At 45.5% G+C, this 23,847-nt stretch overlaps 1 protein-coding gene across 2 annotated transcripts in view; it reads left to right on the top strand.

Moving 5' to 3' along the window:
* Window positions 1-18,660, top strand: part of SIK2 (salt inducible kinase 2) — an 81,932-nt gene extending 63,272 nt beyond the window's left edge. Inside the window, exons 9-15 of one of the 2 annotated variants that reach the window (XM_079954662.1) lie at window positions 356-520; window positions 8,796-9,024; window positions 10,815-11,099; window positions 12,201-12,364; window positions 13,096-13,209; window positions 13,530-13,618; window positions 14,382-18,660. In XM_079954662.1, the coding sequence (XP_079810788.1) occupies window positions 356-520; window positions 8,796-9,024; window positions 10,815-11,099; window positions 12,201-12,364; window positions 13,096-13,209; window positions 13,530-13,618; window positions 14,382-14,949 (1,614 nt within the window). In that variant the 3' untranslated portion in view covers window positions 14,950-18,660. Of the gene's footprint in view, window positions 1-355; window positions 521-8,795; window positions 9,025-10,814; window positions 11,100-12,200; window positions 12,365-13,095; window positions 13,210-13,526; window positions 13,619-14,381 lie in introns of both variants that reach the window. The other variant, XM_079954661.1, reaches the window with a different exon arrangement.
* Window positions 18,661-23,847: the final 5,187 nt, after the last annotated feature.

Genomic DNA, 23,847 nt, shown 5'->3' on the forward strand with positions numbered 1-23,847 from the left:
AAGTGTGACTAGGCATGCACAGTCTGAAGTGCAGAACCTTCTGTAGCTCTAGGCAGGGCAAGAAGGTCTTGCTAAAAGCATTCTGGCTCTAAAATGCAAGACCAGCACTTCCCTTCTTTGTTCTTCTCTGAGAAACGTTTGGTGTGAGCAGTTCAGTCTTGTGTATTGGTCATTCTTCTTTCCCCGCCTATGTTAGGCTAGTTTTGCCTCACAGGTTGAGATCCCACCACTTCTGTTATTCTCCAGGGGTTGTTATTGTTGTGCTCCATCTCATGTCCGATACTTCCTGGTTTCATTTCTGTTTTCTTTGCATGCCTTCTAACAAACTGTTCTTTATTTCTCTTACCCTTTGTAGGCCCAGGCTTCCGTAGCTCCCGTCAACCTGCGCCCCCAGAATGTCAGGCTGCTAAGGTCTCCTGGCCTCCCACCAACTTCCACTGCTGAAGCTTTCTCTTTTCCCCCTTCCGCCTGCCAGGCAGAATCGGCTTTCATGGAGGAAGAGAGAATCGACACACCAAAGGTAAGCTCTGCAATTCTCACATGCCATATTTAAGTCTCCTAGACCTTTGGAATTGTCCGCGATCGGTGCTTGGAGGAGGAGTTAGATTCATAGCTGAGCCGAGTAATGCTGAAGCAACTGAGCTAAGCATTAAGGAGCTTAATAGTGAGCTGTTTGTTAGCACAGGAAGCATCTACAAAAGACTGAGAGGCTTATATCGGGGGTGGGGAACCTTTTTCAGCCCAAGGGCCAAATCCCCTTGTGGGCATCCTTCCAGGGACCATGTGCCAGTGAGGCCCATCACCTGAGGCCTTTCATTGTGTACCTCCTCCACAACAGGTCCCAAGGGTGGCAACACGAGAATAGGCCTTTTCTGCAGCCCTGACCTTGGTTGATGCAGAGAAAGCATTTGATAACGTTTCGTGGGTATTCATGCAAAAAACTTTGGAAATTATGAGTTTGGGCAAGAAAATATGTAGTAGTATAAAAGTGATTTATAATTCCCAAAAGGCCAGACTATCAGTGGTGAAACATTAGAAGCTTTTAGTATCTCTGAGGGAACAAGACAGGGCTGCCCTCTTTCTCCTCTCCTCTTTTTTACTGGAAGCATATTTGAAAGCAATAAGAGAAGACCCTAGAATAGAAGGAATTAAATTGGGACAAAGGGCCTCTAAGGTAAGAGCCTTCGCAGACAATCTAATAATTACAACAGAAAACCAGAGTGTATTGTAGCAATATTGGGGAAAACAAAGGAATTTGGACAATTATCAGGATTTAAAGTTAATAAAGGAAAAACAAAACTCTTGGTAAAAAAAATTAGATATACAAGAAAAAGTAAAGTTAGAAATAGAAACAGGACTTAAAATCACCAACAGAGCAAAGTATTTAGGATTTTGGATAACCATGAAAAACATTAAATTAAGAAAGACTTAGAAATCTGGAGCAAATTAAAACTCACATTGTGTGAAAGAATTTCTACAATCAAGATGGTAGTTTTACCAAAAATACTGTTCCTTTTTCAATAAATTCCAGTTCGTAATGACTTAAATTATTTTAAGGAATGGCACAGGTATTTGGTGAAATACATTTGGCAGGACAAAAAACCTAGAATTAAATTTAAATTATTAACAGACACCAAAGACAGAGGAGGCAAAGACAGAGGAGGGTTTTGAATGCCAGATTTTAGGATCTACTACGAAGCTGCCTGCCTGGTCTGGCTCAAGGAATGGATGATCTTCAAGAATACCAAATTATTGGATATTGAGGGCTGCGATAATATAGTGGAGTGGCACGGATACCTGGGCTATAATAAAGTAAAAATTAACAAAGGATTCCTAAATCACATTATTAGGAAAGCCTTATATGAAGTTTGGGGAAAGAACAAAAAATTATTAGAACCAAAAACCCCATGATGGTTGTAACCAATGGAGGTTGAGGCAGTAAAAAGAAAACATATGGATTCAAATTGGTTGACATATAAAGATCTTTTAGAGGAAGTAAATAATAGATTACAAATGAAAAAATATGAAACAAGAAGACATATAGGAGTAGGCTGGTTACAATACCATCAATTAAATGCAGTTTTTGAGGAAGACAAGAAAGTAAAAGGATTTGATAAGAAATTATCTGAATTAGATGAAGAATTGATTATAAATGATGATAAAAAATCGATCCAGAATGTATAAACTATTATTAAATTGGCATTAAGAGACGAAGAGGTTAAAGATGTCATGGGCGAATGGGCACAAGATTTTGGTTATACAATTGAATTAGAAAAATGGGGAAATTTATGGGAAAGAGACATAAGATTTATGACATGTTATACAATAAAAGAATTTTTTTTTTAAAAAAAAATGATGTACAGATGGTATCTTACACCCTCAAAATTGGCTAAAATGTACCAAAACACTAGTGGAAAGTGTTGGAGGTGCAAACTTAAAGAAGGGAATTTCTTCCATATGTGGTGGACATTCCCCTAAAATTAAAAATTTTGGGAATACCATTTATGAAGAATTAAAGAAAATGTTAAGACATACTTTCCCCCAAAAAACCGGAAATGTTTTTATTGGGCCTATTAACAACAGACATCCCAAAAGAAACCAAAGGAATATTTTTGTGTGCAGTAACGGCGGCCAGGATAATAATTGCTAAACATTGGAAAGTAACATAACACCGACAAAAGAAGAATGGGTTCTTAAGCTGTCAGAATATCTTGAACTGGCCAAACTTTCAGGTTTAATAAGAAATTTATTCTAATGAGAAAATAAGGAGAGAGTGGGAAGTCTTTATAAATTATATAAAGAGAACTGATTCCCAGATTCATACTTGGTTTAGCTTAGAATAAAAATCTCACAGGTACCGATAATTAGAATATTTCTCCATAAATTTAATCATTACAGACAACCAGTAATTTGAGGAATAAAGATCCACATGGAGTTAGTTGAAAGTCAATTTTTCTTCTTCTTCTTCTTGATATTATTTTTCGTTCTTCTTTTTCCTTTTTTAGGAGAATATAATGTTTTATATTTTTGATTGTAGTTTATGTTATTATGTTTACATCCTTGTAATTTTGTTTTTGTATCTTCTGTTTTTGTATTATTTGTTCATTTTATTCAATGATTGTTTGTATGATGTATAAGTATTTTTAAAAAATTAATGTTTTTTTTTTTAAAAAAAAGAAAGAATGGGCCTTTTCTGCAGTGGCTCCTCATTTATGGAATACTCTCCCCAGGAAGCGTAGCCTGATCCCTTCATTATACACCTTTAGGCGCCTGGCAAAAAAGTTCCTCTTCAACCAGGCCTTTAGTTGACCAGCATTCTAAGTCCTTTAAAATGCGTTTGTAGGAGAGATAGTTTAGGCACTTAAACTCATGCAGAATATAGCAACTAATACTGTGAACTTGTATGACTTAAAGATCTTCACTGGCTACTACTTTTGAGCAAAGTTCTGTCTGAGCATTCAGATCTTCATCAGAGCCCCTGCTCTGCCTGACCCACTTTTAAAAATTGGTGAGTGGCTGTGAAGGAGAATGCCTTTTCTGTGGTGGCCCCTCATTTGAGGAAATCCCTATATCTACCTGCTAGGCACCGACTTCGTATTGCTTTTTTCACCCTGGAATTTAGTGGTATTTAAAGATTTTGACTACACTTCCTGTTAGGTTTTGTATAGTGTTCATATGTCTTATTATTTTCTGTGGTTATGGCATTAATTGATCCAATGAGCTGCTTGGACGAAATCTTCCTAGAAATTTTCAGAGCAAAAAGTCAGCTCTTGTTTTTTTTTTGGGGGGGGGGCTGTGCTTGCTTTTGCCTTTCACAATCTGCTTGTGGTGGTGCATGAAGGCTCCCCATTTATTGATGGCGGTTGTGTGGCTATCGTCCTCACTGTGGTTTCCCACCAGAGGTGTCTCCACTTATCAGAAGTGGGCAGCTAACAGAGGCCTGTGTGAACTGGGCTTATTGGCTACTTCACAGCAGCAGGAAGTGTGGGAGACCCGCAGGCATTTTCCTAGGGTGGACAGTGCAGAAAGGCCCTTGCGTTTCACAGTGGTGTGGTTTCCTATGCCACAAGATAAACAGGGTGCCTGAAGCAGCTGACTGTGTGTTCACAACTCAGCTGACTTCGGGGCAGTTGCAGCACCCGTTCTCTCTGGCTAAAAAACAGCTTCTTAAGAAGTCAGGCCTGTTGCAAACTGCTTCCTCTCCCAAGTGGACAGCTCTACCTTATATGCACAGTGAGATGATAATATTAAGATGGGCCAGGAAGGAGCTTGCCCTGCTTTTTGGGTTACCCAGTCAGCCTTGTTACTTAGTAGAAATTAACCAGTGCTTGTCACATATAGGCTTTTTCGGTCCTTGCAGATATGAAGCCTTCTGCTGAAAAGTTTCCAGCGGGGTAGCTGTGTGGAGTCTCTGTTGCAGCATAAACAACCAAGAGGCTTGTGGCACCGTAAGGGCTAACAGATTTATTATGGCATAAGCGAAATCTGTTAGTCTTTAAGGTGCTGCAAGGCTCGTTGCTGTTTATGCTGACAAGGACCCTCATGAGTTTTAGTTTACACTCACAGTGTTGAGGCTGCAAATTTGCAGCCAGCCTTAGACTTCTTTATGTAAACTTGCAGGTATGCTTGACTGCAGTTGCAAAATGAGTCCCCCTCCCCCAAATTTCCTTGTAAGCTGAGAATTTCCATGTTAATTTTCAGCTGTAATTGCAGTTTTCCTGCCTGTTTACATTATGTGATATTGGAAACTTGGCAGGCAGCAAAGCTTTAATTGAAATGGTGTTATTAATGTTTGCTTTTAGTTCACTTCATGAGCAGTAACAAGCTTGCTGGGACCTTCAAGTTGTCAAAAAATATTAGAGACCTTCTGTCTCTAAAGCCTTTGGGGTTTTTTTGTTTTTTATTCTCCCACTTTGTAAGTCGAAATTCACAATCTGCTCCGGAGAATCACTAGTTCAGCTGCAGTCCCTTTAGATTTTGGCTCCTGTCGTTAATGCAAGAAAACTTGCATAAACTTTGTGCTCCTCTGCCGCTAACAGGCTGGCACTAAACCTGACTAATCGGATGTGACAGATCCACAATTGTGCAAAGGTACAGTTGCTCCAGTGAGCTTTGCACATTCACACATCAAGCTGAGAGGTCTGTGGTGATGGGTCTTGAAGGGAAGTGGGAATTAACCAGAATGGATGTGAGCTGGCAGGAGAAAAATATTCCGGAGCCTTTGTGACGACAAGAGCACAAAATAGGCCAGAAACACGTTTCTGTGGTGTGTGTATACCTACGTAATGACACGTTCTGTTCTTGCACAGTCATTGCCTCATTAATATTGGTGTGTTTTATGCCATCAGATTCAAATGACACCCTTGATTTAGGGCTTGCCAGGATGGGAGACTTCTATATATAAGAGCAGTATGTACTTGGCCTGTCTAGCCCAGTGTCGTCCTGTACCACCAGATGACACAAAAGAGGCTTATAATTATTAGTTCGGTTTCTTTCATCATTCATAAATACGTGTCTGTGCTTTTTATACGACAGCTTATGAATGTGGCTGCTTCCCGCACAGCTAGCTTCATGCTGTGGTGCTAAAATAAGAGGAGCGGGGATCAGAAGTAACCCCCCCCCCCCAAATGCATCTTGGGGTCAGTTACCTCTCTTTCAGAGGGTCTTGCCTAAGGTGATCTGGCAGTCCATAGTCTTCCATCGGGACCAGGAGGGATCGACACCTGAATACCCTTTCTAATCAGCATGCCTGACACCAAAATGACTCTCCTCAGATGTGATATTTAGAGTGCTTCAGACTTACCACCATTTCTAAATACATGGGTCAAGAGATCTGTAAGCAGTTAGTTTTAGTGAGGTGTAGTATAGCTTTCTGCCTCTGATAAGGCTGGATAAATGTGAACAGGGCTGTTACTATACAATACCCTGATTCTTGGCAAACTCTAGTCTAATCTCATGTACAGTTTGGAGTGGCAAAAGCATTCAGGCATATTGTGGAACCCCTCCCTCTTTAATCCAGGAAATTTCTCTTATAGCAGCTATTAAGGTTGTTGTTGTTTTTACTTGCTCCAAGCAACCTGAACAGTAAAATCTAGGAAACCTGTCTTAACACTAGCACTTAAGTTCCGCTGAATTGTTTGTCCTGTGTCGTGTCTGCTGACTGAATTAAGTTGTCTATGCCTTTGGCTGCTGCTTAACCAGCCCGGCTGTTAACGGATAACTTGATTCTTGTTGTGATGCGGGTGGTAGCGTGGTGCCATCCGCAAAACTTTTGTTGCTGGCTTGGTGTTCCAGGAAACAGCCTGCCCAGCATAACACAGCTCCATTGCTGAGTTAGCAGCTATAGGGCTTAAGAGAAATCATTGCCTCAGAGGAGCAGGGAAACATGGAAGCTCACCCTCTCATTTTACAGCTGTGCTTCTTAAAATACCAAGACCTGCTTATACAGGAGGTGCTGTCCTGAACCTGTTTTTCTTCTGTACTTGATTGTCAAATGCAATCTAGCAAGCGGGGCTTGACACGGTTTACCGTATTTGTTGCAGTCATCACCATGGGGCTGGTGTATCTTGGCTTCGTTCCCTGGTCTGATGACAGCAGCGCAAGGAGCTTTCCCCCAGAGATGTCTCCACATGTACAGGCTTGCAACTCTTAATCCAGATGAAGGCAGAGGCCACCCTTCATATCTTAAGGGGGGGGGGGAGAGACGTCTGCCATGCATGCTCTTCCCAGCACAGGTTCCTTTTTAGAGGCTAAGCTATGGCCAGTGCAGGCAACACCAATGTCCTCCCTGTGTCCTAAATGTAGTTGTAGCTGGAAGTGTCAGCTAGACGTCCTGTGGTAAAACAAACAGCGGCACTCCCGTAACCCGGCTGTGGGATCAGGGTTGCCTCTGAAATGTTCTTGTCTCCTGCAGTTGGCAGATTGCAAAACTGCCTTCTGTTAGACATGGAAGTTGCTTTGGTTAGTCTTTCAGTGTCTCAGTATAGGAAACAAACAAAAGTCATTTCTGGGTCCAAGGGAAGTCATGGAATGGATGTTATTGTGCTATCTGGCCGAGACACCAGTGTCTTTAATCTACTGTTGTTAGCTGGGTCCTGTGAGACTGTACCTCCTCTCACCCCTGAGCATTTGCTGGTGCTGATGGAGATGACATGTGGAGATGAGCAGGTTCCCTGCATATGTTTCAAAGGGAGTTGTGGCACTGCCCATCCTAGGGAGGTAGCCACCAGCTATAGGAGCCTGAACAGATGCAAGGAGGTCTTCTGCCAGGTGATTTTCAAAACCCCTTTAAACCTGGGTGGGTTTTTAAGCAACCACAACAAGAAGAAATCTGATTTACCATATTGAAATCAGTAACGATATCAAAGCATTTAACATCCTGCACGTAAGCAAGGATGAAAGTAGCTCCATCATAAGGCAGAATCTGAAGTACTTTCACTTGCATTAAAATCAGTTGCCAGAGCAGCCCAACAGGTATTTCTGGGGTTGACGCAACACACAAATGTCTGGGTGAAACACATAGAGTTTCATTTTACCTGAGAAAGTTCCCTTCAGTCAGGTGCAGAGTTGCTCTGGATTTTTGCTTCTACACCTTGCAGAGTCAACCTTCAGTGCTGCCTTGTGGAGCCAATTTGTCATCAGGTTCATATGTGAAATTGGGGGGGGGGGGGAGGGAGGCAGATGCACAAAGTTGATGCAAATTATTTTTTCCCTTTTATTTTTTTGCTGACATCATTTAAGATGTTTTCGGGTGTCATTTTTTAAAAAAAACAACCAAGGCTCCATTTTAGAGGTCGCCGAATGTGTTTCTCCACGGGGGGAGGGGGGGAGTCACAGGGAACATGCTCCCCTCACCCCAGAATTGGAGCCCTATCCAAAATACGTTCCCATGTGTGATAGACTGCAGTCAAACTTGAATATATTTTTTAGGTATCAGGGCAATCTCCTAGAGAAACGGGAACTTGGCCCAACCTCAGCAGTTCAGCAATTAGCTAATTTTGAAGCTGATCCCCTGAGACAGATTTCTTGATGGAATTCAGGAACAGCTGCTTAAATGTCTGGGAATTAGTCAAGAGCAGCAAGGTCACTCATCAGCTGGCTGGGAGGCCTCTTTATTGGAAGAGCAGGGCACCTGGGGCACAGCATTCTGGGAACATCTCCTCTGCAAGGCCCAAATGGGCAAGAGCACCTAAACCTGTTCATGGGGGTTGCACAGGAGAGTTCCTAGTCAATTGTGCCCTAGTCCGTAGCCCCTGAGAGGAAGCAGCGCAGCTCTCTAGCTAGCTAGTAATCCTGAGCTGGTATGAAGTTGCTGGACCTTTTCATTGCTGTGACATGCTCATGGGAGGTGGTTGTTTTCTGGAAGGTAGCTGCCACAGAGAAGCCCCAGAGAATGGAGAGAGAGGGTTGTCTGTCAGTAGTTTAACTTGTGCTACCTAGGAGTGCGGTGAGATAGTGTGCCTGTTTTCACCAGGAAAAGATGACCCTGTACGAAAAGACCAACTCTCACTGTTCATTCTCTCTCTCTCTCTCTCTCTCTCTCTCTCTCTCTCTCTCTGGTGTGTCTTTGCCAGCTCTGCTCTTGACATTTTATCAAGCAGCATCATGGTTTGTAGCACTCTGGTTATATTCAATCAACAGATTGCCTCTACTGTGTTTTCAGATGCTGCTCAGTATCATAATTGTCTCTCACTTGACAGAGATTTCAAATGTCATGGAGTCTCTGCATACAAGTGCCACTAAGTAGATATTGTGTGTTTGTGGTTCTCCTCACCCTCCTTTTCTTAATGCATTAGGTGAATGGCTGCCTGTTGGATCCCATTCCCCCAATGATGGGGAGGAAAGGATGCCAGTCCCTGCCAAGCAGTATGATGGAGACTTCCATTGATGAAGGGATAGAGACAGAGGGAGAGTCTGAAGAGGATCCTGCTCAAGCGTTTGCAGCCCTGCAAGCCACTCGCTGTGGGAAAAGGCGTCACACTCTGGCAGAAGTAACCAATCAGCTGGTTGTCATGCCGGGCACAGGTAAGTAAGTGGTCCAGGCTGGAGCCTAGGAGGTTGGAGTGGTGCCACAGCTCCGCTGGTTCATCCTTCCCACCCTGGTGCCCTCCAGATGTTTTGGGCTTCAGCTCCCATCCAAACAAGTCCTGTCCTCCCTGGGGCTAATGGGAGTTGTAGTCAAAAATATCTGAAGGGCACCAAGTTGGCTGGCTGGTTGCGCTAGTCCAGTCCTGCCCTAGGTCAGAATAGTATTCCTTATGTGAATCCACCTAATTCCAACTGTGGTATGTTGTAGACTGAGAGCAGGTGCACATGGAAGAGGGGAAAAGCTTGTTTTCTCCTGCTCTGGAGGGTAGGACTCAAACCAATGGCTTCATGTTGCAAAAAATGAGATTCTGGCTAAACATCAGGAAGAACTTTCTGACAGTAAGAGCTGTTTGACAGTGGAACAGTTTCTCCCCGGGAGGTGGTGGACTCTTCATTCCTTGGAGGTTTTTAAGCAGAGGTTGGGTGGCCATCTGTTATGGATGCTTTAGCTGAGATTCCAGCATTGCAGGAGGTTGGACTAGATGACCCTCAGGGTCCTTTCCAACTCTGATTCTATTATTTTAAAGGGCCTGTGGTGGACTTCCAGGAAGAGAGAAGTTTGGTTATACACTGAAGGCAACTTGAGGCAGAGGGTGGGGGGATTTTGAGGTCTTGGCCTAATTTTCATACCTCACTGAATTTAGCAGCCAACAAAGACAAGCCCTGTGTGCACGGGGGGTGCAGTTATTACCTTGGAGCCAACAATGAATTTGCTTTGTAGGAAGATAAGAATGATAAATGTACAGATGGTTTCTGCTTGTTTTGCCAAGCAATCTCATGACAGTGTTCAAAGGCTGGGAAGAGCAAACAGTGTCAGCTAAGGAGCCACCAGTTAGTGAATGTTTCATAGCACTGGGAGCCAGTGGTATAGCCCCCAGGAGAACATCTCTCCATCATTCCTGTGCAAATGGGAGGAGGCTGCTGTTCCACCATCACTTGAGAACTTATTGGTGCTTGTTCAGTAACTGCGGTGTGTCTGTGTGTGTGTGTGGAATTCCTCCACCCTCAAATCTGCTTTAAAAAATCACAGTGGTGACGCAGCAAGAATCATTCTGCCAAAATTGCTGTTGAGCAAACAGCGTCTGTGGAGACACCAAAAGGGTCATAATGTAAACCAGTATACAGGAGAGTTTCATTGTAATGTTTAGAGCATCGACCTTCAGATGCCCTTGCTACGTTCCAGCCTCGCCACGTACACAGTGAGTGTATATATTGCGATAAGCAAGGCTGGAATCGCAGAGAAGCAACTGCCTGGCAAATGCCCCTTGTGACTTCATGCGAAAGTGTTCGCATGATTTTTCCCCTCTAAACGTGAGAAGGTTGTGTGTGCTCCTTTCCAAATATGTGTCATATCTGTTCACAATTGCTGTAGTAGAAAAGCAGTATTCAGCTCCCAGTGGGTTTTGGGCAATTTTAAGAAGAAAACCAAAATGACTTGTCCTTAAAAGACGGCTTTTTCACTTTTCAAATGTGAAAATAAAAAATTCCAGGTGGTAGCATATTTTGTCTGACTGTGCCAATTCACACGGCCATCTGCCATCGTTATTTGAACCTGCCTGTTTCTGCAGTGTTGGAAAGGGCTAAAGCAATGCAGCCTTGCTCATTTGGAGGCTATCTTAACATGTTCCAACTAGCCATTAGAGACATGGCTTTAGACACAGCTGCTTAGTTTGCTTTGGTAGGTAATTACTCATTCTACTTACTATGGATTTTCCTGTGTTCTAAAGGGAAAGTCTTTTCCATGGATGAGAACCAGTCCTTGAGCAGCGTCGACTCTGAATATGACATGGGATCCATCCAGAGAGACCTCAACTTTCTAGAAGACACTCCTTCCCTGAAGGAAATGGTACTTGCCAATCAGCCAGCTCCTAGGATGACGCCTCCTTTCATAGGCCTGAGACCCGCTAATCCCGCCATGCAGGCTCTGGCCTCCCACAAACGAGAGGCCCACAACCGTTCCCCTGTCAGCTTCCGAGAGGGGCGCAGAGCGTCAGACACATCCCTAACGCAAGGTACCTTCTGTTAAGAAATCAAGGTGTATGGGCTGCAGCTGTTGGGGCAGGCAGTCTGGGTGGGGTGTGCCCTGCTACCTGGGTTAGGCCTATGGCTTTTGGGGTGGCCCCATAGTTGTCCTGGCAGCCAGGAAGTCCTGAACTGCCCCAGTTCTAAACTGACAGATAAGATATGACTTCAGCATATAGCAAGAGCTATACAACAAAGATGCTAGACGTATGGACGATAAAGGTATCAATGACGACTAGCCATGATGTCCAGGCTCCATGTTCAGAGGCAGCAGAGCTTCTGAATACCAGTTTCTGGAAACCACAGAAGGGGAGAGCGTCCTTGTGTTCAGGTCCTGCTTGTAGTTTTTCTGTGAACGTCTGGCTGGTCGCTGTGAGAACAGGATGCTGTACTAAATGGGCCACAGTCCTGATCCAGCAAGCTCTTCTTATGCTCTTATTTCTTTTTGGTGGTGGGAAGGAGAGGAGGGGATTGTGGGACTGTCTCACAGTGCAACCTACTAACAAGTAAGCCTTATTGAGTTCAATTGGAGCTATTCCTAGGAATAAATGTGTTTAATATTGCAGCCTACATATTCATCTGTTTTGTTCAACCTGTTGGTGTTCCCTAGTGCAGTGTTTCCCAACCTTGGGTCTCGAGCTGTTTTTGGACTACAACTCCCATCATCCCTAGCTAGCAAGACCAGTGGTCAGGGATGATGGGGTCTGTAGTCTAAAAACAGCTCAAGACCCAAGGTTGGGAAACACTGCCCTAGTGTACATGGGCCTCTATATCAGGGTTTCTCAAACTTGGGTCTCCAGCTGTTTTTTTAGACTACAACTCCAAACATCCCTCGCTAGCAGGACCAGTGGTCAGGGATGGTGGGAATTTTAGTCCAAAAACAGCTGCAGACCCAAGTTTAGGAAACCCTGCTCTATATATACCTTCCGCTTTTTAGAAATTGTATGTGGATGTCCTGGAAATGTACATCACAGGTGCAATGAGCAAAACCCAAAAATAAACTAACAATTCAAAGCAGAGGGCTGCTTACAATCTTAACATCCAGGGATTGCTTTCCTTCTAAAAACTGCTCTGCCTTGTCCTCAATCCAGGAATTGTGGCATTTAGGCAGCACCTTCAGAATCTAGCCCGAACCAAAGGAATCCTGGAGCTTAACAAAGTCCAGCTGTTCTATGAACAGATGAGGTCAGAAGATGAGCCTGCCTTGGCCTCCACGTCTCCCCATCTGCAAGACCTCAGGAGTGGTCCCCAGCAGGTACGCCATTTCTGGAGCATGTTTGCCATAATCTCTTGTGAGCCATGTAGTCTTGCAGCCCTCTGTGAAGCAGCACAGAGAAGTCAGGACGTGTCGGTAGGCAGAGAGAGCAAACTTAACTGGGGCACCTGCCACACAAGAAGCCAACAAATCTGAGCTGGGTGTAATTTCTTAGCTTTCATCTGGGTTTTGTTACCATCTTAAGTTCTGCATTTCCAAATCTGAAACCTCTTGGTGCCGGGGTGGGTTTGATTGGCGTTTGGAGTATAGGAATGAGGAGGCTGTGTGGGAGGGGTTGGGAGCTCTGTGGGCCAGGCATTTGCAAAGCATGAGTCATTAAAAGATTCCTACTCAGAGGAGACCCATTCAAATAAATAGACGTGGCTGACAGGCTCATTAACTTCAGTGGAGCTACTCTAAGTAGAAGTTAGTTGGATAACACCAGCAACCTGTGATTTCTCTAGGAAGCAGGCATCACTCATAAACATGCAGGCTTGCTGACCACACTTGGGGATTTTGAAACTTCTTTCCAGCCTGGCTGGATGGCAGAGGGTTGGACCTGGATTCAGGTCATTTGCCCGGCTCCTGATCTGGCTCTTGTTTCGATGGACTTTGCTCCTTGTCAGAGTTTTAAGTGGGAAATGTGGCCTCTGGATCAGCAGAAGGTCTCTACAGCACATTCATCCTTTCCCTCTTTCTCTCTGTCTGTCTGTCTCTCTCTCTCCCCCAAGGAGGAAACACCCCAACAGCAAGACGCTGCCTCTGCTTTTGCTAACGGCATCCATCCCCAGTTGCTCTCCAGGCGGCAGAGCTTAGAAACACAGTACTTGCAGCACAGACTCCAGGTATGGTGCCACCTTTGGAAGGGTTAGGCCACTTCAAACAACACAGAAGTTTATAGGGAGTGCTGCTGCCTCTCCTTCACTCTCGTCTCCCCACTAAAATGGGTCGAGATATAAGACACACTACTCTCCCCTCCTCCAGGGTTTCAAATAACAAAGCCATGGGGCTCTCGTGGCCGGCTGCACATATCATGGCAAAACTAGTTGTGATGGGGAGCAGTGGGCTTAACCGCAAGCTCAGTCCCTACATTACTTCAGTGTTATAGCAGGACTATAAAGTGTTGTGCATATGATGTTACAGCAAGTCTTCCTTGTTTCAGAAGCCCAGTCTGCTTTCAAAAGCTCAAAACGCCTGCCAGGTTTTTTGCAAGGAATTACCCCGGAGCCTGGAGCAGCAGTTACAGGAACACAGGTGAGCGAGAAGGCAGCAGCGCCCACTGGTTTGGACCTGCTGGTATATATAAGCTTGCTTTAAGAGTCAGGGGGAGCTTAATTAGGTTGCTTTCCCACCCACCTCCAGATTAATGTGTCTTTGGATGAGGGCTCACAAGAATGCAATGCTTTATAGCATAAGAGGGGTGGATGGTTCCCAGGTGATCTCCAACAGTTGCTGCTCAGTGCATGTATGCAGGCAGCACTGAATTGTCGTGGGTGTGCTGCCCCATTCTCCTTGTCAGCAGTGTTTCTCTCCAGATTGAATTGTGAGCCAGTCCGAAAAGCAGGGAAGGAATTCATGTATTTGCTTCTTGCTTCAGGCTGAGATGGCGCTGCCTTGTAGACCTGGAAACTTCCAATGCAAAATTTGTCACCCCAAGGTTCTCCCAAAGCCCCCTTCAGCTCATTTTGTACATTTTCCTGCTTTTAAAATCTGTGTGTAAAAGTGCGTATTGCATAGAATTAGAGCAGCGGTGTTTGCTCGTTTGTCTATCTTGGTTTCCTTGATCCTTAAAGAAAATAATTCAAAAACTGAAGTACGTTTTTAAAAAGACTTAGTTTGAATTAATCTGGGGGCAGTGCAGCTGGTAGGTTTTCTGATCCTTGCTCCAAGTGGAGGTTTAGACTGGATGTCAATTTTTTATGTCTGATGCTAGAATCCTTGCCTCTAGAGGAGAAGAAAGTGGCATGGCTTTTAAGAAACTGGCTGAACCAACTTTTCTTGGTCTCTCTCGATCCAGGTTGCACCAGAAGCGGCTGTTTCTCCAGAAGCAATCCCAGCTGCAGGCGTATTTCAACCAGATGCAAATAGCGGAAAGTACCTACCCCAGACCAAGCCAGCTGTCCCTCACATGCCACGAGGAGCAGCAGCCACCACCCCCTCCCCAGTTCAGTTTGGTGCAGCCCCTGAGCCCCGTCATGGAGCCTTCTGCCGAACAAATGCAATACGACCCTTTCCTTAGCCAATACCAGAAGCTTCAACTTGACCAGCCACCCTCACCCCCGATCCACGGTTCCTCTCGACTGCCCTCGCAGATCCCCCTGCAACAGCAGCAGTATCCCTATCAGACTTGCGAATTGCCCGTTGGCACCTCGTCTGAACCAGACTATGCCAGCCAGCATCAATATCCCCTGGGCCCGACCCAGCAGAGCAGTGTAGCAATGACCGATAGCCGGCGGAGTTCTGACCCTCCTGGATCCCAGTCTAGCTACGAGGCGTTAGGCCTGGTGGAGCTGCCAGGGCTCTTTGATTGTGAAATGATGGAGACTGTTGACCCCCAACATGGTGGCTACGTCTTGGTGAACTAGCAAGTTTTTGGAGTGTTGCAGATGGAAGGTGGATTGTTTGAAGTGAAGGACGGAAATGCATGTGGATTTCCATGTACGTCCCATCCCTAAAATTCATGGTTTGTGACCCAACCCTTGACTTTAACAGATGACTATACAAACCCTCCTAAATTGGTACTAGCAGGGAAATGACTGAGCATCACTCGCTCTGCAAGGAAACTCGATGGCAGGGGTTGTGGAGGCAAGGTACTGCACTTTCGATAGAAGAGGGGACTACTTTGAAAGGAAAGAGGCGACACACTTGCAGGGAAGAAGGAGATCTGCAAACCATGCAGCCCCTGTCGGAGGAAGCCTGGAAGGGATCAAGAAGAGTAGCGAACATGGGACGACACCTTGCTACTTGGCAATAAAAGCAATACATTTTTCATTGGAACGCTGCAAAGTTGTGCGCTGATATTGAAGCAAATCAGGAATGTAGCGTGCTGGGGATTGAACAACCTTTCTCTGAGCTGCTGGTGTAGAACTTGACTGCAGCTGATCCTCATAGGACTCACATGGCGCCTCTCACAATCTCCACTTCCTTCTGTTGACTCTCGCCAGGAAATTCCTGATCTTTATGAACCCTGACAAGCCCCTGGATCTTGTGACGAAAGGGTCCATATACCGTTGTCAAAAGAAGGCTGGAGTTGGACGTCCAGGATTTTCATAGAACTTAAGTGTGTGTTGGAAGCCCCTCCAGAGATCAATGGACAAGAATTGGGAGGTGGGGGGGGGGAAAGCCAGGGGTGTGTGGGGAGGCTATACAACGTTGCCCCTTGGGGGAGCATGGGGGGAGCTGTGATCACTGGAGAAGTAGTTATAAGCTGCCCTTTGTTGCTTTTCTGTTTTAAAAGAAGAAGCAACTTTACTTTGGACTAAGCAGTGTGTATTGCTTTTGGTTTCTTAGGCTTTGTATATTTCGACAGTTATTTAGGGAATTAGCATTTTAAGGACGAAACAAAATGAGCTTATCAGAAAACCCATGTGAAGTGATAGTGCTGTGCCTTTTTGGGTTCATTTTGAGACTCTTACGCTTTTTCTTTTTCTTTTTCTGAAGTAGAAAATACCCCCGTTTATGTCCATGCTGACGCCAAAGTCCCTTCAGAGCTCAAATTCCACCATGTGGAATGCAGGTTTAACGTTCTCCTTAAGTGTTTCTGACTTGTTCATCATTAGTATATCTGAAATGTTAAAAAGTATTACAGCAATATTTAGGATCAATAACTGTTGACTTGTAACCACTTCAACAGGCAATCTGCTCTATCAAGAGTTTGGCCGAGACCTTTTGCGATGCATGACACGCTGGCCACAGAACCATAGGAAAGAATACAGAGGATCCCTTGAATTTGTCACGTAAGAGGATTTAGATAATAATAAATGCCGTGACAGTGTTAGGAAAGGCACTACGGGTTACTGAGCATCCTGCTGGGAGCAGATGAAGATTTAAGCACAACACAGATTTGTTTTAAGCACAAAGAACAATGGATTAGCAAAGTCGATCTGGCTGAAGACAAATGTAGGCCTGGTTCTCAACTGAGGGGCTCAACTGGCACCTGAGCTGCACCACTTTGGGCTGCAGGTGTGGCCGTGCCCCATCTGGGCCCTTCTGGGTGTGGGGCAGCAGAGGGAAGGCAGCTGACAGGAAGCAGCTGGCAATAGGACCTCTGCAGCAGCTACCACCTGTTTTCAAGATATTCAGATGCTTTAAAGAAAAGAAGCACAAACCTCAAGCCCTCTCACTCCCCAAGTTGCTGAAATGGTGCCTTGTCAGGCTTCCCAGTTTTCTAAACAAAAGGTTCCCAACGGAGAACTTCCAGTTCAGCCCTAATTTGGAGGGGGCTTGTAAGGGGGAACATTCCATCCTGTCAGCCCCCCTCCAGCCCTGACCCCCCCCTACAGTCTGAAATGGTGCAGCCCAGCTTGGTGGTGTGAACTGTGCCTCTCTTCTTCAAGGGGAAACTTTACCCCTCCCCTCCCGACCCATTTTCGTCCATGTGCCGCATTCACACTGTGCGATGCTTAAACTTCCCGTTTTAATTGCCACACCAACTGTTTGCTCCTAGCTGCTGTCTTTGCCATTAATCCCCCCCCCCCCCCCCGCCTCAGCCAAGTTTTGAACTCTCAGAGAAATGAGTGACTTGGAGACAGGCTTTGATTCAGCAAGGAGCTGTGTCCTGAAGAGACCTCTTGCCTTGCGGAATTCCTTCCTGTGGACAATCCTTGCCCTTAGGAACCGGGACCTTTGGGTTCTTGAGAGGCGAGCCAGGAATTAATAACCTTCCGTTGACTTGTAAACTGCTGAAGCACGCTGACTTAAGGTGCTTTTCCCGCAAGGAAATCCTTTCCTGCTATATCCTATGCACTTTGGGTGGGGAGGAGAGGTCAGCCAAGCTGACGCCAACTGCCTTATTTCCTTGTAAGCAGTGGGAGGAACCCCCACTGGCCCTTGAGACCTGCCCACCCAGCTGCTAACCTCTTACTTTATTCAGTTTGCATATGGTGGTGGTGCTGTGAGCAAGCTTAGGTCAGCCATTCCTCTCCCCTTTGCTCTGTGGAGAAGGCAACCTCAGCCTTTGGACCCTGTCCAGCCCACAGAGGCTTTTCACCGGGGGCATTGCAGCAACGGTCTGTGTTAGCCAAAACCTTGATGGGCTGGACGCCACGTTCAGACCTTGCGTTGTCTACTCTACACCCCATGTTCTTAGTCTCCGGAGCTGTTTCCCACAATAGAAGGAGGCTTTCATTGTGCGTGGAAGATATAAGCGCTGGTACTGTATGTTGGTGGTCCTTGATTTAACGCCCAGGAGATTCGTGAGCTGGCGTCTCCTTTGCAATACGTTACTCCGTGGCGACTGGGGAGTAAGGTTTGTTAGGATCCCAGCTCACGTCCTTGCAGAGGGCAGCCAAAGAGCAGAGATCCACCAAGGAATAACATAGCTTTGGCTTGCACAGCTTTTCCTTCCCCTGGGTGGGGCGGGGGCACCCAGAGCACAACCTGTAGCCAGCCTCAGGAGGTGGCTGTAGCTCCATATCCAGGTGCAGAGAAGTGATAAGCATCACTTTCCTTGGCAGTCGCTTTGTACCTCAGCAGATGGGGCAGAAGTTCTGAATGTTGAACTATATCAGGCATAGCTAACCCCTTCTGCTTAACAGCTTGTGTTTCGGAACATTTGTTGTCATTTATATTACAACAGAGGAATCCATTTTTCTTAACTCTACATATCCTTAGCGCACTTGCCTGCCTTCTCTCTCTCTCTCTCTCTCTCTCTCTCTCTCTCTCTCTCTCTCTCTCTTAACTGCTCCTTCAGAATAGCCGCTTCTTCTGTCGAGTCTGCTGTTGATGTCTGTTGTTAGAGGATTTGTGTATACTACTGTATAACAATTACTAGCTTTATTAGTTTTAATACAGGTTCCTTTGAAGAGACTTTGGTGAGATGTACATGGGGCGGGGCGGGGGGGTTAAACAAATTTTTCATATGGAGACAAGTGCAATATGTGTGTGTGGTACGTTCTTTAATGTATTTTTTTAAGAAGAGTTAAAAGGGTTTTAGTCTTCGCTTTGGGAGAAATGCACTAGTTTGGTCAGCGCCGGTTTTTGGCGCATCCATCTGTAGAATCAACATGCAGTTGGTATGCTGGACTCTGTAAAAGCAATTACCGTGTATTAATGCAAAATAAAGAACATGGACCTTCTGGTTTTTTTATATATATACACATAAAAAAAAAAATTGGTGAGCTGCAGTGGCCTTCTCTGTTCCTTTGCATGCCATGTTTGGTAGCCTTTCCCCTGGAGGAGATTCTGCACGCAAAAGGCACCTGTAGGCAACAAATTGAAAAACCCGATTCTCAAAAGGCTTCCTTCCCAAGTCCTGTAAGAATAGTCAGCCACCTTTGGGTCTGGAAGCAAACAGTGAGAAGAGTTTTTACTTTGCAGGCAGCTTGCCAGAAAGAGACTGAGCAAGGAGTGATGTCCTGGACTGCAGAAGCACCTACTGCATAGGCATTTTCTCTCTTGGGACTCCACACCTTCACCCCTGGAAAATAACCAGGCTTTTTAAGTTGCAATAGACTTTGAGCAGTCTTTGTGGAATTGTCAAGTTGCCTGGGGTAGAGCAAAGCTAGGAGACGGCTGAATGCCTAGGTAGCACTGGGGCAGGAGGGAGTGCCTCTGCCCCTTTACCTTTAGGATCAAACCATTAATGGGAAATATATTGTTTCCCTTTCAGAAATCTAATGTGTGGAGCAAATCTCACCCCTGTTTCTCTCCCTTTGCCATGCCCTGACCTTCCCTCCTAATATATTTTTGGTGCCACCACTGGCAGGGAAGTGCAGACATATACTCTGCAGAATATATAATATGTAACATGAAAAGCAAACCACCTTCTTGCCAAAGTAGTTTCTTCAGCAAGGTGTCAAGCGGCCCTGTTCAATTCACGCTCTGTTGTTGACATCAGGGGGAGGATATTATGGTGATGAAAAACAGGAGCAACATTACAAGATGTCATTGCAATGATTCTCCTTTTCTTCTACTTTCTCTCCATTAGGATATAAATAATTCTGTTTGCCGGATACGATGGGAGTTGCAAATGGATTCCATAGATTAATTGGGGAACTTAAAAAATAATAAGACTATATTCAGACTTGTTTTTCAGTGCAAGCCAGAGCCAGGCTTTGCAGAGAAGTCATACGCTAATCAGAAGCTACGTCTAGCAAATCTGAGACATTTGATAAGCAACAACATCTGTGTGTGGTTATATAAAATCTTAAGGTCTCTCTACTCAGTAATGTGTGTGATGGAAGAAACTGATTTGAGAAGTTGAAGGAAGAAAATATTAACCATTTGTAATCTGCACAGGAACATACATTTATAGCAGGCTAAACAGGTCAGGAGTTCAACTGTGTACATGGTGGCTCCTTTAGCCCCACAGCATTGGCAGGCATGACCTGAGGAGGCTACTAATTGCAAAGCAATGCCCCTGTCCCATTTCTGTCCTACTTTATCACTGGTATCCATTGTCTCCTACGGCAGGGAGTTCCACCATTCATTGGCTGCAGTGGATGATGGGTTTTTTTAAGATGGCTGTGTGTGAATCACTGTGTATACCTCCCACCAATACATTTGCCTATGGGGGAATATTTGCAATACGTTATGGGTTTTCATTTGTAAAGCACAGGCTCTCATTTTACTAACAAGCTAGCCAAGCAGAGGTTTTCCGGAACACCTTAGAGCAGCCTTCACCAACTTGGCAAATAAATATGGCGTGATGAGCACAGGCTTTATCTACACATTCCTAGTTGGAACTTGCTTGCGAGAAGAAGACAAACCAGTCATATTCATACTGTTTGGCTTTGTAAATGCACTTGCTATCCTGACAAACTGCTCTTTTGGAAGGTTGCTCTTAAGATAAAATGATGAAGGAGACTTTTTCTCTGAAACAAGAATACCATATTTTTCTGTGTATAAGACTAGGTTTTTTCCCTAAAAAATGAATTCAAAAATCAGGGGGCATCTTATACACGGATACATCTCTCCCCCATTTTCTTAAATCTGAGTCCCCAAAAATAGAGGGCGTCTTATACATGGAAAAATGCAGTATGTAGACTTGAGCTCTTTCTCTGAACACATCATTGTTAATGACCATATCATGTGAGTTCTTTTAAAATCCTCCATGTGTTAAAAAAGCGATTTAATGTCTACATTTGAAGGGGACAGACATGTCAGTTGTTTGAAACCTTTCCCTCAGATTTTGGAACATAAATAGTAGCAACCTGTCTTTTTTTGCAATAATCCATCTAGAGTTTTGGGGAGGGGGAGAATTGGCAACAAGGAGCATAAAGGTAAAGGTAAAGGTACCCCTGCCCGTACGGGCCAGTCTTGACAGACTCTGGGGTTGTGCGCCCATCTCACTTAAGAGGCCAGGGGCCAGCGCTGTCCGGAGACACTTCCGGGTCACGTGGCCAGCGTGACATCGCTGCTCCGGCGAGCCAGAGCTGCACACGGAAACGCCGTTTACCTTCCCGCTGGTAAGCGGTCCCTATTTATCTACTTGCACCCGGAGGTGCTTTCGAACTGCTAGGTTGGCAGGCGCTGGGACCGAGCAGCGGGAGCGCACCCCGCCGCAGGGATTCAAACCGCCGACCTTTCGATCGGCAAGTCCTAGGCGCTGAGGCTTTAACCCACAGCGCCACCTGCGTCCCTAACAAGGAGCATAGAAGGAAGCAAATTAAACCGGGAAGGCTATTTACTCTCCTAAATAGTCCAAGATGACGCGCTCTCTCTCTTTCCTTCCTCTGCTTCATGCACTGTGCTCTATATAAAGGGCTAGCCAGCATTTTCAAGCCAGTAAAACGATCAGGTGCCTTATATCCTGGAGGCTTCTAGAGAGAATGGAAGCGGAGAATGTGCTCTGAATGACGTCAGCTGGGTAAATAATACCCTGCATTGAAATTGCCAGAGTATGCATTACCCTTTCAGCGAGGCCCTGCTGAGGCCATCCTACTGCAAAGAAAACTGCACAGGCCAGATGCCTTTTTCTGCAGTATATTTCTTTTCTCCTTTTTTTGTACAGAGTAGGAATTCAAAGGAGCGGAAAAGAGGGGGAAGGTGCCTGGAGAAACAAAATCTGCCCGTGCTCAGCGTGGAAACACCTTGGGCAAGAGACATTTTCACTGGCTGCTTTCTGTTTATCTCAGGACTGGCCATATAAAAACGGAGAATCAGCCGGCCACCCATTTCCAAATTCAGCACCCTGAAGACTGCACATCTCTGTTCCTCGCTTCTTTCTCATTTAACCCCGGAAAATAACAAGGAAACATCTCTGTTGCTCACCTGTTTCTAGCCTCAAAAGTTTCCAGATAACTTCCAAGTTATTAGTTAACCCAGATTGTGGAAGCAGAATAAATTAAAGCAATATTAAATATTACCTAACAAATTTGGATCTCGGAATTTGTGCTTCCTGGGGAAAGAATCCATAAAGCTCAGTGTTTGACTGCTGCTGCTTTACTTTATATCTGCTTTGGGGGAGCAAGTAATGATTGACACTGCCCCCCAGGCCTCTCTTCTTTTAGTGACTGATGGCTCTCTGGATAGAAGGTAAAGGTAAAGGGATCCCTGACCATTAGGTCCAGTTGTGGCCGACTGGGGTTGTGGCACTCATCTCACTTTATTGGCCGAGGGAGCCAGCGTACAGCTTCTGGGTCATGTGGCCAGCATGACTAAGCTGCTTCTGGCAAACCAGAGCAGCACACGGAAATGCCTTTTACCTTCCTGCCGGAGTGGTACCTATTTATCTACTTGCACTTTGACGTGCTTTCGAACTGCTAGGTTGGCAGCAGCAGGGACCGAGCAACGGGAGCTCACCCCACTGCGGGGATTTGAACCGCCGACCTTCTGATTGGCAAGTCCTAGGCTCTGTGGTTTAACCCACAGCGCCACCCGCGTCCCTACCAGTCTGCTTATACAGCACTTCAATTTGCATCTACAAGGCAGTGTAGAAGTCTCAGAGAAAGGGCCCCTGCTCCTTTAGAGTGCCCCTTTTAGCAAGAGAAATTGGGTGTCAAACCCTTTGGCTGGAGAGTGTTAAACCCTCCAGCTCTCTAATTCCCCCTTGCCATTTCCTCCAGCTGCTAATTCATCTCCGACCTTCAACAAGTGGCAATCACCTAGGCAGATGTGTTGGCATGGCAACGGCTCCAAGGAGACGCTCTGCTCGCACTTGCCAGTGCCTGACCCACAGTCACCTTGTGCAGGAAGAGAAGCTGCGGCCCCCTCTCCCCCCACCCCACCCCAGGTTACGGTTACAGCCACACTTAGATTAGTGTGCATAATGCATAAATCTCTATCTCTGCAGCCTTGCATGCAGCAGCCACAATGCACCTGGGGACTGGATGCAGCGGGGGTTGTTCCCAGAAGAAGCAAAGAAAGCAGTTGATATTCAGTCTGGCCATGTATCAAGATTCTTGTTCTGGCTGAATCAACCCGTCACAATTAACACTGGTATCTCTGTGTTGTTGATGTACCGGTAACTGGGAGGTGTTAGGAGAGCCTTTCAACCCAGCACTTCTTAGCGTATATGTGTTGGCTCAGTAAACCTTACAAGAACACTGTAAGGTAGACCACAGTCATCCCTGTCGTGGAGGGGGCGTTACTTAATTGACACAGAAAATCCCACTGGTGAGCTCACAGCAGACACAAGGTTTGAAGCGCAGACATATCGACTCATACATAACTTGCCCTCTTAGCTGTTGACGCTGCACCAGCTCCCAAATCTGACGGCTGAGACTTGAAACATGTAGAGTTCAAGAGATCAATTTTCCAGATACTGGCTGTGAACCTTGATGGAGATTATATACCTGCAAGCCAATAATGAATAAGCAGAGGAGGTGAACTTAGAAAGGAGACTAGAAAAGGCTACGTGCCCACATCTGTCCTGAGTTGTCCTTAAGTCTGGGGTCTTGGCCACTGACCTAGTTGCTGTCTCTTGGCCTCAATGTTGCGTCTGTAAAATGGGAATATATGACCTCTCACATTGCTGTTGTGATTGCAAAGACAATAAGCACCTTACAACTACTAAAACGTTTTACCTCAAGTGAGCCTCTTTGGTTCGGCAGAGGGGTCTGAGTTCAAGACCAGTGAATGGCCAGGAAGTGTTTTGTGACTTGCCGGTTGAGGTGGGTTATTTATTGACACTTGCCTTCCTCTCTTTCTTCCAGTTAGCCTCAAGCTCTGAAGGGTCCGCACAGCCGACACTCCCTGCCAGAGCAAGCCTGACATCAGCAGTTGCCAAGGAAACGGGTTTATTATTATTTTTATTATTATCAAAGCCACGTTCTTTGGAAATTTAACAAAGTGCACATCCGTCATCTCCCTTTCTTGCCACT

This window comes from Podarcis cretensis (genome assembly GCF_951804945.1).
Source record: "Podarcis cretensis genome assembly, chromosome: 15".
NCBI classification, from domain to species: Eukaryota; Metazoa; Chordata; class Lepidosauria; order Squamata; family Lacertidae; genus Podarcis; species Podarcis cretensis.